Source organism: Pogona vitticeps, chromosome 2 (assembly GCF_051106095.1).
Source record: "Pogona vitticeps strain Pit_001003342236 chromosome 2, PviZW2.1, whole genome shotgun sequence".
In the NCBI taxonomy this organism is placed as follows: domain Eukaryota; kingdom Metazoa; phylum Chordata; class Lepidosauria; order Squamata; family Agamidae; genus Pogona; species Pogona vitticeps.
In genome coordinates, this window is record NC_135784.1 from 126,500,885 (window position 1) to 126,517,008 (window position 16,124).

Consider the following 16,124-nt stretch of genomic DNA (forward strand, 5'->3'; position numbering starts at 1 on the left):
TGGCATCATTAGCACCATACTCTCAACCAGACATTCTCTAATGTCTGGTTGAGAGTATGGTGCACAGAGTGCTGTCCTCTGAAGATGCCGGCCACAGAGACTGGCGAAACGTTAGGAAGAATTTATTTATTTATATTTTATTTATTTGATTTATATCCCGCCTATCTGGTCCAAACGGACCACTCTAGGCGGCTAACAACCATAAAGATAATATAAACAACGAAAACAGACAATTCTAAAAAAAGAAGGCACTACATTACATCATATAATATACAAAACAGAAAACAAAAACAAAAAAAAGGGGGGTCAAGAGGAGTATGATGGAAAGGCCTGCCGGAACAACCAAGTCTTCAATTGCTTCTTAAAGGCACCCAGCGAGGGAGACCTGCGGATCACAGGAGGTAAGTTGTTCCAGAGGCGAGGAGCCACCGCCGAGAAGGCCCGATTTCTTGTCTTCTCCTTCCGGGCCTCCCTCGGCGTTAGGCTCCTCAACCTCACCTCCTGGCTCGCGCGAGTGACACGGGTAGATCTTGGCGGGAGAAGGCGTTCCGCCAAGTATCGAGGCCCTAAACCGTTTAGGGCTTTGTACGTGAGCATCAACACTTTGAAGTCGATGCGGAAACGGATGGGCAGCCAATGCAAGGCGGCCAGAGTGGGTGAAATATGTTGGTATTTTTTCACACCACTGATTAATCTGGCCGCCGCATTCTGCACCACCTGTAGTTTCCGCAGCAACCCCAAAGGTAGCCCCACGTAGAGCGCATTACAGTGGTCTAATCTGGAGATTACGAGCGCATGTACCAAGGTAGTGAGCGCCCTCAGAACATGGCCAAAGAGCCCGAAAAACCCACAACAACCATCAGACATTCTCTAAGTTTGTACCACCAAGCCCTCCCCGCTGAGGGAGCTGAAAATGATTTTGAGACCCCAAAACTTCTAAATAATCTTCTAAGTCACAGAACCTGATGGTCTGCCCCTACCTTAGATTTCTTGTTGTAAGGGCAGAATCACAGTTCCTCTAAATCCCCCTTAACACTGGCCTGCAACTGTAGCCCTATAATGACTCCCACAGCATAGTGCAAAGAGCCTGAATGTTTGTGTTTGAGTCTTAATACATGTATCTCAGTTTTCATTTTTTTTCTACAACTAGCTGGGATAATAATGGCATTCTTCACAGGATTTTACGGCCTGCAAATAGACACCACATACTGTATGAAGCACTCCACATACTTGAAACTCAGAAATGTAGATCATAATTAGATATCTTATGAATAGGAGAGTGCAGGACTGTTCAATATGATTCTCACAGAAATAGATAAGAAATCCATAATCATTTTATGTTTACTAGAAACTCTAAAATGGAAGACAAAGTGAGTAATAGAACATATATATCTGTGTCTTACCTTGCAACATGCATCTATATGCCGATTCAGATATTGCATAAATGTGTGGAGGCATCTCGTGACGTTTTTTCCCCCTGTACATTTCAATAATATTCTCAGAGTAAATTGGGAGATTCTTGTAAGGATTTATCACCACACAGAAGAGTCCAGAGTATGTCTATAGGGAGGAGTGGGAAAAAGGAAGGTTAGCCTCTTTCACTGCATTCAGAAATACATACACTATTAGCCCACATGATACTGGAGTGGTTCTTGAACATAATCCTGGAAATAAAATGCCTCTTCAGTTGGAAGCATAATAGATTCTAAAGTAGAAAAAAAAGGCTTATTAATTGCTCATTGAAAGCCAGCTCCAAGAGGAATTCTAGAGCAGAATTCCCTGTTCAGTGCAGTAGCACAAATCAAAGGATATCTGCCAGGTGGTTGCCTAAATTCTTCTTCAATGCCTCCAGTGTTGCAGCACTCTCTACCTCTTGGGGTAAGTGGTTCCATTGTCGTACTGCTCTAACAGTTAAGAAATTTTTCCTGATATTCAACTAAAATCTGGCTTCCTGTAACTTGAGCTCATTGTTATGTGGGATGATTGAGAACAGATCCTGCCCCTCCTTTGTATGAAAGCCTTTCAAATATCTGTAAAGTGCTATCATACCTTTCCTCAGTCTTCTTTTCTAAAGGCTAAACATGCCCAGTTCATTCAGACTTTACCCATAAGGCTTGGTTTCCAGCTGCCAATCCTTGTTGCCCTAATCTGAACTTGTTCCAACTTGACTGGTAACTTGACTTTAATTTCCTATTACCAAGATGTAGTTGTTTTGTACCGTATTAAATTTAAATTGATTATATATAAGAGGAAAAGCAACTGAAAACTGCTGACATTAATTTTAGTAAATGCAGTAAACTGTATAGGACATGCAGCTATTATGTACTCATTTACATTCAACAGTTTAACTGTCTTCCTCAGAAATCACTGGATCACCTCTATTTTCACAGTCAGTGTCTGCAGAACTACTAATTCTATGTACTTCAGTTTCAGACTAGCATAGAACTGTTTTAAAACAACTAGAATGGATTACAGTGATGCCTTGACTTACGAACTTAATTCGTTCCACAAGATGGTCGTAACTCGAAATGGTCTTAAGTCAAAGCACCATATCCCATAAGAATGCACTGAAATGCTATTAATCCATTCCCGGGGGGGGGGGGAATCACCAACAAAACAAACAAACAAAAAACACTGCAAGACCCATTGTAAACACAATGAATCCATTCCGGCCAAAGGGGGAAAAAACCCAAAAAGCAAACAGAGACAGCAAGATCCATTGGAAATGCAATAAATAAATAAATAAATAAATAAATAAATAAATAAATAAATAAATAAATAAATAAATAAATAAATAAAATAAAAAAGCAAACAAAGACTGCAAGATCCATCGGAAATGCAAAAAACAAACAAAAAAGCCAAAAAGCAAACAAACCCTGCAAGACCCACGGTCTGCGGCCTCGGCAGGACCAGGCCGCAGACACAGATCTCCTGCCCCCCCCACAAGCACACCACCCTGCGAGTGTGCTGCACGCATGCAGAGTGCCCCCCACAAGCACCGTCACGTCCATGCGTTCCAGCACACCACACCCCTGTGAGCATGCCACCCCCCCAAAGCAGTCCACCGTTGGGAAAAGGTTGGGGACCACTGGTTTAAAGGATAAGGCCGGAAAAGCAGAGGAGTAGAGAGAGGAGGAGGGGGAGTTGAAGGAGAAAGGACATGAAGATGAAATAAAAAGGAGAGATAAGCAGAAGAGTCAGAGTGGACTGAGAGAAGAAAATTAAAACGGTCTTGCTAGAGGGTTGGGAGTGGATTGAACTTGAAAACCCTTGGACAGGAGAATGGGAAAAGATGATGGTGACCAGGGAGAAAACCAAGTGGAGGAGGAGAGAGAAGGTTCCTTGGAAGCCCTCTTATGGGGGTGAGGGGGAAAGAGAAGCCAAAGGAGGAAGAGACAGCAAGACTTGGCACAGAAAGAAATAAGGAGAAGGACTGTGAGCCAGAGAATAGATTGAGATCAACCACGAGGGTCCAGGAGAATTATGAGAAATACCAGGAGATGATGAGTGGCGGAGAAAGGAACCAATGCAATCAATGCTACTGCCACTAGAATCAACACCTGGAACGATACCCCAGGCAGAGGAATCTTGGACTGTTAAAGAGGGAGAGAATGTAAAGTAGGAACTAAGGTCTTGGGGCCTTTCTTTCCCAGCTGGAGGGTTAGGGGGTTACAAGTAGACAAGATAGCTATTGCCCTGCTGAGCCGTTTTAAATAAATGCTGATTGTTATAAGCAAGAAAACAGTATTGGAGTGATTACATGAGGGGAGGGGAGAGACCGAAGGGAGGCCACTCATATACCACTTCACAACAGCACACAATTATTATCATCTGTGGACAAGGGAAATGGTGCTTTGCAAGCTTCTTCAGAAGGAAGAGATTTGAAAAGAAAAATAAACTTAGGGTTATAGTCGTTTGTTAGCTTCCCTAGTATTAGACAAATTCTAGTAGTGAGTCACAGCTAGAACACACCTGCAGAATTAGTGGGGATTTGGTAAGTCAGCTCCTCTATAAATTCCACTGATTCAACAGGCTTACTCTAATTATGATTTACTACTAGTTTTCAGGCACTGTATTGCCATCCATTCACTATTACTAATCAATGTTATGAAAAAATATTTCTGTTTTTTTTGGGGGGGGGCGAAAATTTTTCCAAGTACATTTTCTTCAGAAAAAAATTCAACCTTGTGACCAGCCCCTACCCAGGCTTGTCACTTTTTAAAAAACAACCTTCCTTTAAAGCAGGCTTGTCCAACCTGCGGCCTGAGGGCCGCATGCAGCCCAGGTCAGCTCATAATGCGGCCCAGTGGAATTTTTTATTTTTAAAGAAATTCCAAAGTTTTAAGTTACACTGCTGCCGCTTGCGGCCAGAATGCGGCTGGGGCATGTTGCAACAGTAGAGGGGGAGAGAGGGAAGGAAGGAAGGAGCGGGAGGGGAGGGGACAGGGGGGCTGCGTGACTGCATTGCGCCATCCCTGTCAATAGGTGGACCCCCTCTCAGCCCCATAAAGCCACCGGAGTTGAAGCTGGCAGCCTCTGCTGTCTGAGATTGCAGCTGCTGGTAAGCGCGCTTGGAGCGGAGCCGCGGAGGACGGCTAGGGCTGCCCCCCCCATGCGGCCCAAACCAAATTTTCATCTTCTAATGTGGCCCAGGGAAGGTGAAAGGTTGGACATCCCTGCTTTAAAGGGCTTGACTTCAGCCATATTAGACCAAGCAATTAAAGAATGAAACAAATGATATTACCTTTATTACAAAGTAACCAAGTACAGTATAGGGAAACCGATTTCAAGGTCAACTTTTCTTCGGTTACAGCCCAACTGCCCAAAACACAACCTCCCCTCTTCAGGTACATTCTAACTCCTCTTCACACCTTCCAGCTCTCCAGGCTCCTCCTCCTCCTTCAGGCTCTCCTGGACAGGAAGGGTACCTGCACACACACCTAGACAACCACCTTGTTTCCCCTTGTTATCATGCAGATTGGGCAAAGTTCTGTCACAAACCCACATCATTAAGCCAGGGAGGGGGGGGGAACACAAGGATGTCATCTGTCGTAAAAATATTTGCTGGAAAACCACGTAGAGATGAAGTTTTTAAGAGTTCAAAAATTGAATTTATGGGGTGTCCACCCTCTTCTTAAAGCAACCCTCTTTAAAAATAAATTGTTTATCAGAGGTAAGGATGGGGGTGGGGAAAATGACTAGCAGCAACTAAATTTCTACAGCCCAATATACAACAGCAACCACATATCCCATATCTAAATCCATTCTAGGAACTTTATGTTGCCCAGGAAAGCACAAGCCTAAACATCCCTCTCAGCGAGGAAACTATATTTTATGTGTCTGTAACAGCAGGAGTGTATTACCATCAGCGGTGCAATACAGGAATACTTTTATTCACCTCTTGTAAGCTTCTGATGAATTAAGCTCTTTTCATAGTATGTAGGCCCATAACTTCAACTGTCACTCAGTGAAGAAAGGTACTTTGCTGAGTGACAGTTGAAGCTATGAGTGTAAAAACTCAATTTTAGGTAATACTTCTGGAACCAATCAGACTCTTAACTGGTTCTTCCACTTGGTGAGAGAAAAGCAAGCTCATATAACCATAGCATTATATCAGAAATTGGAACCGTATAAGAAATTTTATTGTGTAGTATTCTACAAGTTAGGTCATTGTAATAATTTAGTCTTAAAGGACCAAGAAACATTAAGAGAAGAACATATCAAAGTACATATCGAAAAAGTGAATTTGCATAATAAGATATGAGAAAGACATTTTTTTGAAATGTAACTCAGAATTTAGCCAACTCCTGCCGGCATTAGAATAAAACACTACTGGACAGATTTGCTTAGTAATCTGAAGTTTCTGTGTTTTCAAGCCCAGAAAGCATCTGGAAGCATTCAGGCAGGACACTGTTAGTGTCCTGAAGGAAACAACTGTATAATTTATCACAGTATCACTTGAGTGTGTTTGTGGAACCTTATCCAGAGCACATTCCAGCATTCCTTAGCTCCCTTTGAGCAACAAGGCCTATGACCTATTCTTCAGGCAATAGGAACTATCAACCAATTAAGTTTTGCAGAGTTCTGTACTTGCTATCATAAAGGCAGGGAAAAGATCCAAGTATAATTTTGAAACAATTTAATAATTTCAGAACACAATGTTGTTATAGAAAATTATAGCATTATAACTGCATATCTATCCTAGCAGCAGCTGTACTTAAAGACTATATTCAAGCTTGCTCAAGTTAATGAATTTAGTGACTGCTTCTAGGAGAGGATTTCTACAACATTTCACATTTTCACTGCAACCTACATTTGAACCCATAAACAAGTTCTAACATGTTTCTGAATAATAGCCTTTCTTACCAAATGTCATAGAAATCCTCTTCCTACTGCAATGGAATCAATAACCCTTTTTTAAAAAGCAACTTTTTATATCATAAAGTTTATTTTCCCTACATAATTTCACTAATTTCCTAAAAGATATCCTCTAACCCACTATGTACATACCCATTAGCTTACAAAGGACATTCGGTTCTGGACAAATAAAACCAGAAGAGTATAATATAAATAAACCCCTTTTTGATTCCACAGTTTATTCTGAAAAAACTTTCCCAGTGCAGAATTTTGATTCTTCACTTCATTTTGATTCTTGTATTCACTTCATTTTGATTCTTGTGTTTCTCCTATAACTCCACTTTCAAACACAACTTTATGTGCTAAGCACATGGTTTCTCATTAACATTAAAATTTAAATTTCAAGTTCTCATGTGCTTAAAATGTTTCCAAAACTGAAGACTGCTTGGATTGCTAGAAATTTATCTTTTAGGTGCTATTTGTGTTGCTTAACTTCTCAATCCTTAACTTCTACACCAGTATACTACACAACAACTACAGTACTTTGTATAAGATGATAATTCACTCTGAATTAGACTCCAAGCACAAGTTTTGTATACAGCACAGAACATGCATATTTTGCAAATATTTACTCCTTTTGAAAAAGTAATAGTGAGAAACCTTTTTAAAAACTAAACTGTCTTTGTTTTCAAAAGATTCCCATTCCGGAATAATTTAAATTAAGAAGGCAATAGAATTCCAGGAATTCTTTTTAACTGTAATATTACTATCTCTAGAGTATTGATAAAAGTGCTGATTTATGTATCACCACAGACTCAAGCAAACATGTTTTAAACAAGGATCTCTGCATCTGAAGTTAGCTTAATAGGATGAGAGTAGGGGTAGGGAGAGAGCAAAAGACTCTCATCTGCCAGCAGGGTCAAATGAATTTTATTTAATCAAATCCACCCTGTTTGCCAGGGAACTTTTACTGTGGTGGACCTTAAAATGCCATGTGTTTCTCCCAAACCTTACAAACAGTAAATTTTGTAGCTGACCTGTATGGAAGCTAGTGTCTAAGATGAATATTTAAATTAAAAAGGCAATAGAAATTTTGAAGGAAATGACCAGAACACAGTCTTCTTAGAATTAAGACAGTCCTGTTACCACTCAGACCTTATGTCTCAGCTGCCTCTGCCTGTATAATACAACATACATATAACCCAGAACCTTGATGTCAAGGAAGGATCATATAACTCGTTTCCTACTTGCTGCTACTTCATCACGAATCATTCCCTTGTCAACCTACTTTGCAGCTCTCCAATAGAGACATGGCTATCAGAGCACTGTCTGCCATGGAGCATGAAGTTTTGATGTAATACAATACAAAGTACAGTGGGGTCTTGACTTAAGAACGGCTCGAGTTAAGAACATTTTGACTTAAGAACCACTCTCATAGGAAAATATTGACTTGACTTAAGTACTTAGATTTGAGTTACAAACTGAAAAAAACCCATGTGGGAGGCAGGGAAAGTGCAAAATGTGAACTTTCAGTTAACTGTTGGCCAGTGAAAAGGGTGCCTGTCTGCTTCCTCACTCCTCCCAGCGTTTAGAGAGTGGATTGGGAGACAGTCTTCAGACTGCGTGGTACTGCCTGGACTGTATTTTCCCTGCCTTCCCTGAACCTTTCTTGACCTAAGGAAAAAAAGAAACAAAATATCCCCCTCTAGTGGGCGAAGGCGGAATAGCAGCTTCCCATGAGTTTCTATGGACGGAAAAGAGCAGATACGGATCAAATGGTTGTCAATGCATTCCTATGGGAAATGCAGATTTGACCTGAGAACTTTTTGACTTGAGAGCCGCCTTCCAATACGGATTAAGTTCTCAAGTCAAGACCCCACTGTACACATACCCAGAAGTAACTTACTGCAAGACAGACGCAGAAGACAAAATAGTAGAACACTGCTAGTTGTCACTTAGTGTCCACAACTAAGACCACTCACATGTATTTTTAGTGGTTCCCAACCCATCCTTGCTTAGAACACTTCACTCTCCAAAGCCCTTGGTGGGAGACCCATACTTGCCTAGACAACAGCAACATGGACAAGGGGACTAAACTCTGCCACAGACCCAGATGCCAACTCTGTCAGGGGAAGTTTCCTGTGAATTTGGTGTCTCCACATATTTGGAGGGCAGTTTTATAGGGTTTTAAAGTAAAAAAAAAGTAATTAATTAGATTACTTTTTTTACAATTAGAAAAAATTGTTAAATTGTAGTTCGTGATTTGGTGACCTTGATAAATCACAAATCAAAACGAATCACCATTTTTCTGATTCATGCCATCTCTAATCATTACCAAGTGTAATCATTCACCTGTTATCTATTGCCATTGTTGCTTTCTTCATAAGTACTAAGCCCATCTCTCACTGCAAGGTAAAAACTGTCACTATTACCTACATTAACATGCGTGATTCCTCTGGTATCTTTTTTCACTTTCATATGTACTTTTATATAGTGGTGCCCTGCATGACGACGATAATCCATTCCGGGAAAATTGCTGTTAAGTGAAATTGTAGTCATGCGAAAAACAATTCCCCATTGGAATACACTGAAACCCATTTAATGCGTTCCAGTGGGGAAATTACCTTGTCATCCAGCGAAGATCACCCATAAGGGAAGCCATTTTCCGAGTGCCAATCAGCTGTTCAAATGGCTGACCTGCGAAGCATGGGTCCGGAAAACACAGGGCAGCTATTTTAGGAACCCAACGATCAGCTGTAAAGATCATAATCTTGCGAATAAACGGTCCGCGAAGCACAGCCCTAATCGACGTCCAGCAGAATTCCCTCACAGGAATGACTGTTTTGCGAATTGCTATAGCGATCACAAAAAGCCACCAACCTGTGTATTTGTTGTACAGCGGGGTCATCATCTAGTGAGGTACCACTGTATTCTTTTTCTCATCTCTTGAGTTTTAACTGAGTCTCCAGTCTTTCAAATCTAAATACACCCCTCCTCCCTCTGCTCTCTTTCCCCTCATCTTTGCTCAGGCCTGGTGTTTGTTTTCTGTCTCCTGGAGGAATATGTTTACAACAGTACTCTAAAACAGTGGTTCTTAACCTTGGGTTACTCATGTGTTTTTGAACTGCAACTCCCAGAAGCCCCAGCCAGCACAGCTGGTGGTGAAGGCTTCTGGGAGCTGCAGTCCAAAAACACCTGAGTAACCCAAAGTTAAGAACCACTGCTCTAAAACAACATAGGTTAAATTATTGCATGTAGATATATCACATTTTTCTGTTTAAGACAACCCAATGTATAAGACGACCCCCACTTTTCCAACCCCAGATAAGAAAATTTGATCGCTGCTTTCCCCCTCTATTTCCTAATCCCCACGAAAGCAGGATCAAACGGCAGCAGAAGTAGAGCGGGAAAGCAGCGATCTTAGGAAGTGGAAGGGTAAAGCAGCAATGAAAGGGCTGCAGGATCACAGCCCTTTGATCCTGCAGCCCTTTCATTGCTGCTTTAGCCACCCCCCATTTCCTAAGCCCCGCAGTGTGCATACGCACCTCACTCTGGATTGATTTGCAGGCGAGGAGGAACAGCACCTGCTGCTTCAGATCTGTGGAGCAGCAGCAGCCACAGAAATGGAAGGGGTGAAACCCGGCACGGAGATGCCTCCAGCCCCCAATGATGAGCATAGGGTAGGCAGTTTTGTTACCACACAGTTTTCTCCTTGACTTACTTCCCTGTAAAAGACTCTCAATTTTTCCTCCAATGATTTTAGGGAAAAATACTGTCTTTTACACTGAAAAATAGGGTACCATACACTCAAGAGCTAATGATTATTTAGAATGTTCTAGTCATGGCCATAAATATTGGCACCCTTGCAATTCTGTCAGAAAATGCAACCCTTCTTTCAGAAAAGTGTTGCAGTTGCAAATGTTTTGGTATTCACATGTTCATATTTTTTGGGGTTGTATTTGAACAACAGAAAAAACCGCTTGCGGCCATTGTCCTTTGCACCATGCCAATCACTGAAGCAGCCCAGCTGGGGCTTCCCTGCCTTCCTCCATTGCTGACCAATCAGCAGCTGAGCATGGAGGCTTGTCATCCTGCCTCCTCACAGGATTGGTCAGCAGTGCAGGGAAGCAGGGAAGCCCCAGCTGGGCTACTTCTGCAATTGGTGCGGGACAAAGGATGCCGACCTCGCATGCCACAAGTGGGAAGTGGACACCCAGTTTGGGGGGGGGAAGTATCCAATCAGACTGGCCACCTGGGGTGGCGAGCTTCGTATTCATCCCAGGAGATGACTATGAAGCTCCCAACTCTATTCCCAATGCCCAGCTCTTAGGTTCTTAAGCAAAATAATGAAAGCTCAATTGGAATGAATGCTGCTGGGGTTTGGGGAAAAGCAGTGACATAAGCATGGTTAATAATGCATTTGTTGTTTTTAAAAAGGTGAATTCTATTTTGGGATTTACGAAAGGGACAAAAAAAGACCACTAATGAATACATAATGCAGCCACATTTGGAATACTGTTTATAGCTGTGAAATACATCTTTCTATATATCTCAGAAAGGGTATCACACAGTAGGAAAAGTACAAAAGGGGGCCACAAAATGATCAAGGAGGTTGAAGCAAGCTCCTCTGCGCAGAACAGTTGCAACATCTGGATCTTTCTTGCTTAGAAAGATATAATTATGGAGACATAATACAGACATATAGAATTATTAATGGTAAAAAAATTGACAAAGAGAAGTTGTTATCCTCTCCAAACATATATTTCTTATAGCACTTTTGAACTGTTGAATTTACTAGCAAAAGATGGCTGTAAACTTGGGTGGCTCTAAAAAGAGATTAGAGAAATTCATGGCAGACATAGCTATTAATGGTTACCAGATATGATGACTATGTATCACCTCCAAAACAGTAGCATTATGTATCTGAATAAGAACAGAATGAAATTTAACAGGAATAAGTATAAGATTCTACACCTGGGGGGGGGACCCAAATGCACAGTTACGAATGGTGGATACTTGGGTCATTAATACAAGGGAAAAGGCTCTTGGAATTGTTGTAGACCACAAACTGAATATGTGGTGCAATGTTGTTGCAAAAAAAAGGCACATGCTATTTTAGGATGCATCAACAGATGGATAGTCTCCCAATCATGTGAAGTACTAGTCCCCCTCTATTTGGCACTGGTTAGACCTCATCTAGCAGACTGGAAACCAAGCCTATGAAGAAAGACTAAAAGAAGTGGGTATTTTTAGCCTTGACAAAAGAAGGTTGAGGGGAGATATGATAACACTTTTCAAATATTTTAGATGTAGTCACACAGAGGGGGGACAGGATCTGTTCTCAATCATCCCTGAGTGCAGGACATGTAACAATGAGCTCAAGTTGCAGCAAGCCAGATTTCAGTTGAATATCAGGAAAAATACCACAGGATATATAACTGAAAACACTGCTACAACACAACTACCATGCACATCCCAGTACTTCAAAAATTCCACATAATAAACTTGGAACTGCAGAACTGGAAGGGACTCTATGGATCATCAAGTCCAGCCCCTGTCAAGGAGGCACAGTGGGGAATTTAACCTCTGACTTCACAGCTAGATGCCTAAATCACTGAGCTATCCAGCAGTTAAGCAATCAGAAAATCCCCTATGTATTTCTCACCAGCTGGATAGTTCAGTGAGACGTTGGTATCTACCTGCAGAGTCACAGGCTGAGAGTTTGTTTGCCCACTATGCCTTGGAGGAGAACAGTTAGCCTGCATACTCTTGGTCAACTTGCAAAGTCACCCTTAGATGAAAGGAGCAGTAAACATATTGCTGAGTACTCTACACCTAGAAAACCCTGGAAAGGATAACAGTAAATCTGAATTGACTTAATGATACATAATTATACATTCTATTTCTCATCAGATTTTTTTTTCTGGCAACAGAAAATTCACATTATGAGAGATAACACAAAACAAGCATTATATTGTTTGACAAAAGAAAATTTAAAAATGTGTTCACGAACCAACTTCTACAGCACAAGTATGTAACTTTCAAGGGTTAAAGAACCATTTGTGTCTTCCTCTAGACCAGTGGTTCTCAAACATGGGTCCCCTGATGTTCTTGGACTGCAATTCCCAGAAATCCTGGCCAGCACAGCAAGTGGTGAAAGCTTCTGGGAATTGCAGTCCAAAAACATCTGGAGACCTTAGTTTGAGAACCAGTGCTCTAGACTAGTCATTCCAACCTAGGCTACCTGTACTCTCAGGGGTACAAACCAGGACATTGAGAAAAGCCACATTCCCTCCATTTGCTATTTTGATGAATGATGGGGAGTCCATCCATAACCAATATATTGCAAACATGCCACTTGAGCGCTCCTGGTCAGTGACACAGCCCTTACAGATTGAGCTTTCATTCTCTACTTTGCAAACATTCAAATGGTGTTCCACCAGCTCTGGAATATGTATAAGAAGACATTTCAACCAATTTTGTGAGTCCAGCACAACATAAAGGGTACAATTTATCAACATGGGCTGCCAAAGGGTACACAAGTGAAATAAGGGTGGGAACCACTGCTCTAGAGCTTGAGGAGCTATATATCCCCAATGACCATCCCAGTCCACCAGAACATGTCTCCCTCCACATTTTTGTTCCAAAATGAAAATTATGCCCCTACAAACAGGGGGAAATGTGCATTTTAAATCCTATTTTGCCCAATTTTAAGCTTCAACACGCCTTTGAAAAAAACAGGAAGCTACTAGGTGGCCATTTCTAATTTTTCAAAAAAATTGCTATCTCCTTTCGCTTTGGAATAATGGTGTCAAAATGGTGAGAAGCAAGAATATTTGTGTATTAGCAGAGCAGATGCAGGATGGTTGAAGAAGCTCCCATTTTCAATCAGGTTGGTTAGGGCACCCCAACAAAAGACTGAAGTTTGCTTCCATGTTTTCAGGAATACTGTCATTTGAACAAAACCACTTGGCACCAGTTGCTGTAGCAGAAAAAGGAAACCCCAAAGCCGAAAGAAATTGACAGCCGCGACTCCTAACTATTGAGCTTTGGAAAGAGCTCAGATCAACCACATCTTCAGCTGGTATACCTATATGCAGTTACTACCCTGATGTGGAAACATTGAAAACACATCCTGCTGATCCCAGTTTGGAGGGAAAAGGTAACACTGTAACACCAGGACATTGGTGACATCGACCACTTATCTGAGCAGTCCTGGCTAGTCACCTCAAACAATCCACAGGGGTCATGAAAATAACAACAGTATCACTGACAGGGTAGTACTGAAAAGGTTTCAGGCACACAACCAATAAACACCCTGGCTTTCAAAACCTGCATTAAATGTATTTTTACATCAATTTCTACACAATCCAAAGTCATAGTTAAGCATTGTACCCCAATAAAAAGGTACTATGGGGCAGAGAAAAAAAATCTAATAAAGGGAAACATACAATAATCATTACAAGAAAGACACTCAAACTTTGAATGTCAGCCAGATCTGAAGCTCACACAGGCACTTCCTTTTTCACATTTTAGCTTTGTCTACTGCTCTACAAAGTAAAACAAACACCAGTCAAGTAATTGTTACTTACATATATGAGTCCAGAGTAGTATCGATCCTTCAGGTTATGCAGAACTGAAGCCTCATTTAAGCAGGTTAATTCTGCCATATCTTCCACTTTGGAAAATTTGGGCGGATTCATCTTCTGAATATCATCTTTGCTGACAACTGCTTTCTTTCCATTCTCAGCCAGTTCAACCAGCACTTCATCTCCCCTCTCCTCTTTGATGCTGGCAGCCTCAAAACCATGGCGTTCTGAAGGAATCCACACCAACTTTTTAGCAGTCCAATCAGCCTGGGTAGCTGGATTGTAAATTACTGCCCTGTCCACAAAGAGGTATCTCTCAGGGTCTTCCTGTCCTGTCCTCTGTGCCATCATTTGGGAAATGTTCAACAACTGTCACCTAATAAAATGAAAGCAAAATTGTTATCAGAAATAATGACCCAAAAACACAAATAGTTTAGCCTCTCATTCAGGATGGATTTGATTTAAATCATTCTTCCTGGTATTTATAATCTTTAATATTTACAACCAGATGATGTCATATTTAGAATAATAACGTGTCAGATTAGTAAAACAGATTAGAACTGATTTTAGTTTAATAAATTAATCACTCATATTTGGACAGCTACTTAAATTGTTTTATTCCACTACAACAATAACATTAGATAGGATACATATTCTTGTATTTGCTTAACCATCAATATTTATAAACTGAAGTGTTTAAACAAATATTTTTTTAAAATGATCTTCCAAACAATACTGAAACCTAGCATTTAAGGTACAGTAGGACCCTCCCTATCTGTGGGATCCCAATCTGCTGATACACATCTGTTGCGGAAAATACCGAATTCCACCCTATCCCACCGCCGCAAAATATGTATTTATATGTAGTTCCAGGGTGCATTTATCAGAACTGGCCACTAAACACCATGTCATGTACAATGGTGCCTCGACTTATGACCATCCTGGCATACGACCATTTGGAGTTGCGACCAGCTCCGGCTGCAAAATTATGCTTCAACTTATAGCCGGAGCTTTGAGCTGCGATCAAAAGAGGCAGGGGAAAAAGGTTGGGAATTGAAATTAGAGGGCTAACTGTTGGTCGGCGAAGAGCTTCTTTGTAGCTCTTTCACCTCAATGGTTAGAGTGTGTGCGTCGGAGGAGGCTTCAGAGTGCCTGGTGCTGCTTTCTGGTTCTGAATAAGTACATTTACAGGGTTTTGCAGGGTGGGTTTGGGCTGGGGGGTTATGTTTCTGTGCTGTGATTTTTTGTGTGTTTTTGTGTGTTTATTTTTTCAGCACCTGCGCCTTCCCATGGGGCTTGCTGTGTTGTTTATTTTTGGTTATTTTTTTAAGCCCCAGCGCCTTCCCATGGGGCTTGCTTTTGGGGGGGGATGGTTTTTGTTTTTGTTTTCCATTGCATTTCAATGGGAAATGGTGCTTCGACTTACGACTATTTCAAGTTACGTCCATCTTCTGGAACGGATTATGGTCGTAAGTCGAGGCACCACTGTATAGCATTCACTACAGCAGCATTTTTCAGCATCTGCAGGGATGCTTGGAACCAATCCCCCATGGATACCACAGCCCTACTGTAATGTGTTCATTGTTTGTACATAGATCTGAAGAACAACAATAGGTTTAAGGACTTTTCCTGAACGTTATTTATTCTATACCATTTTTATTGTGGGGAAAAAAGCAGGTTATCTTTGCTTGGATAACATGGATTAACTGAATTACGTTACCAAAAATGTAAATATTGCTTGAATAACTAAGCTCTATTTCATACTGAATAACATTTGAACTACAATGTATTTTAAATAGATTTTTGCTCCAAAAGCATTTCATTAAAATAAATCTGATTTAAATTTTAAAAATCTAATTTAAATAAAAAATCATTAAATTTTTTTAAAATACTCCATTTTAATCCACCCCACTCTCGATACTCCATATATTATAGATAAACTAGCTATTGTAATGTGATGTTGAAAATAATCCAATGGGAAAAATTCAGCATTATCTACTATAGTTTACCACTTTGAAAGCAGATCATACTATGAAAGCAGATAGGTTATGAAGTTTACACGTCAACACTACAGCAAACGTAACTACTGCAACACACGGCTTACTAAGAATCCAATCTGTAGAGCACAAAATGCTTGCACATCAAGCCTGTTCTGTCTCACGTTTTTCCACTATGTTA

At 40.9% G+C, this 16,124-nt stretch overlaps 1 protein-coding gene across 4 annotated transcripts in view; it reads right to left on the reverse strand.

Annotated features, from left to right (window-relative positions):
- Positions 1-16,124, reverse strand: part of MYH10 (myosin heavy chain 10) — a 110,543-nt gene that overhangs the window by 88,142 nt on the left and 6,277 nt on the right. For all 4 annotated transcript variants that reach the window (XM_020796352.3, XM_020796351.3, XM_020796349.3 and 1 more), the window contains exons 2-3: positions 13,950-14,322; positions 1,404-1,560 (exon numbers count right to left, since the gene is read on the reverse strand). In XM_020796352.3, the coding sequence (XP_020652011.1) occupies positions 1,404-1,560; positions 13,950-14,297 (505 nt within the window). In that variant the 5' untranslated portion in view covers positions 14,298-14,322. The remainder of the gene's footprint in view (positions 1-1,403; positions 1,561-13,949; positions 14,323-16,124) is intronic.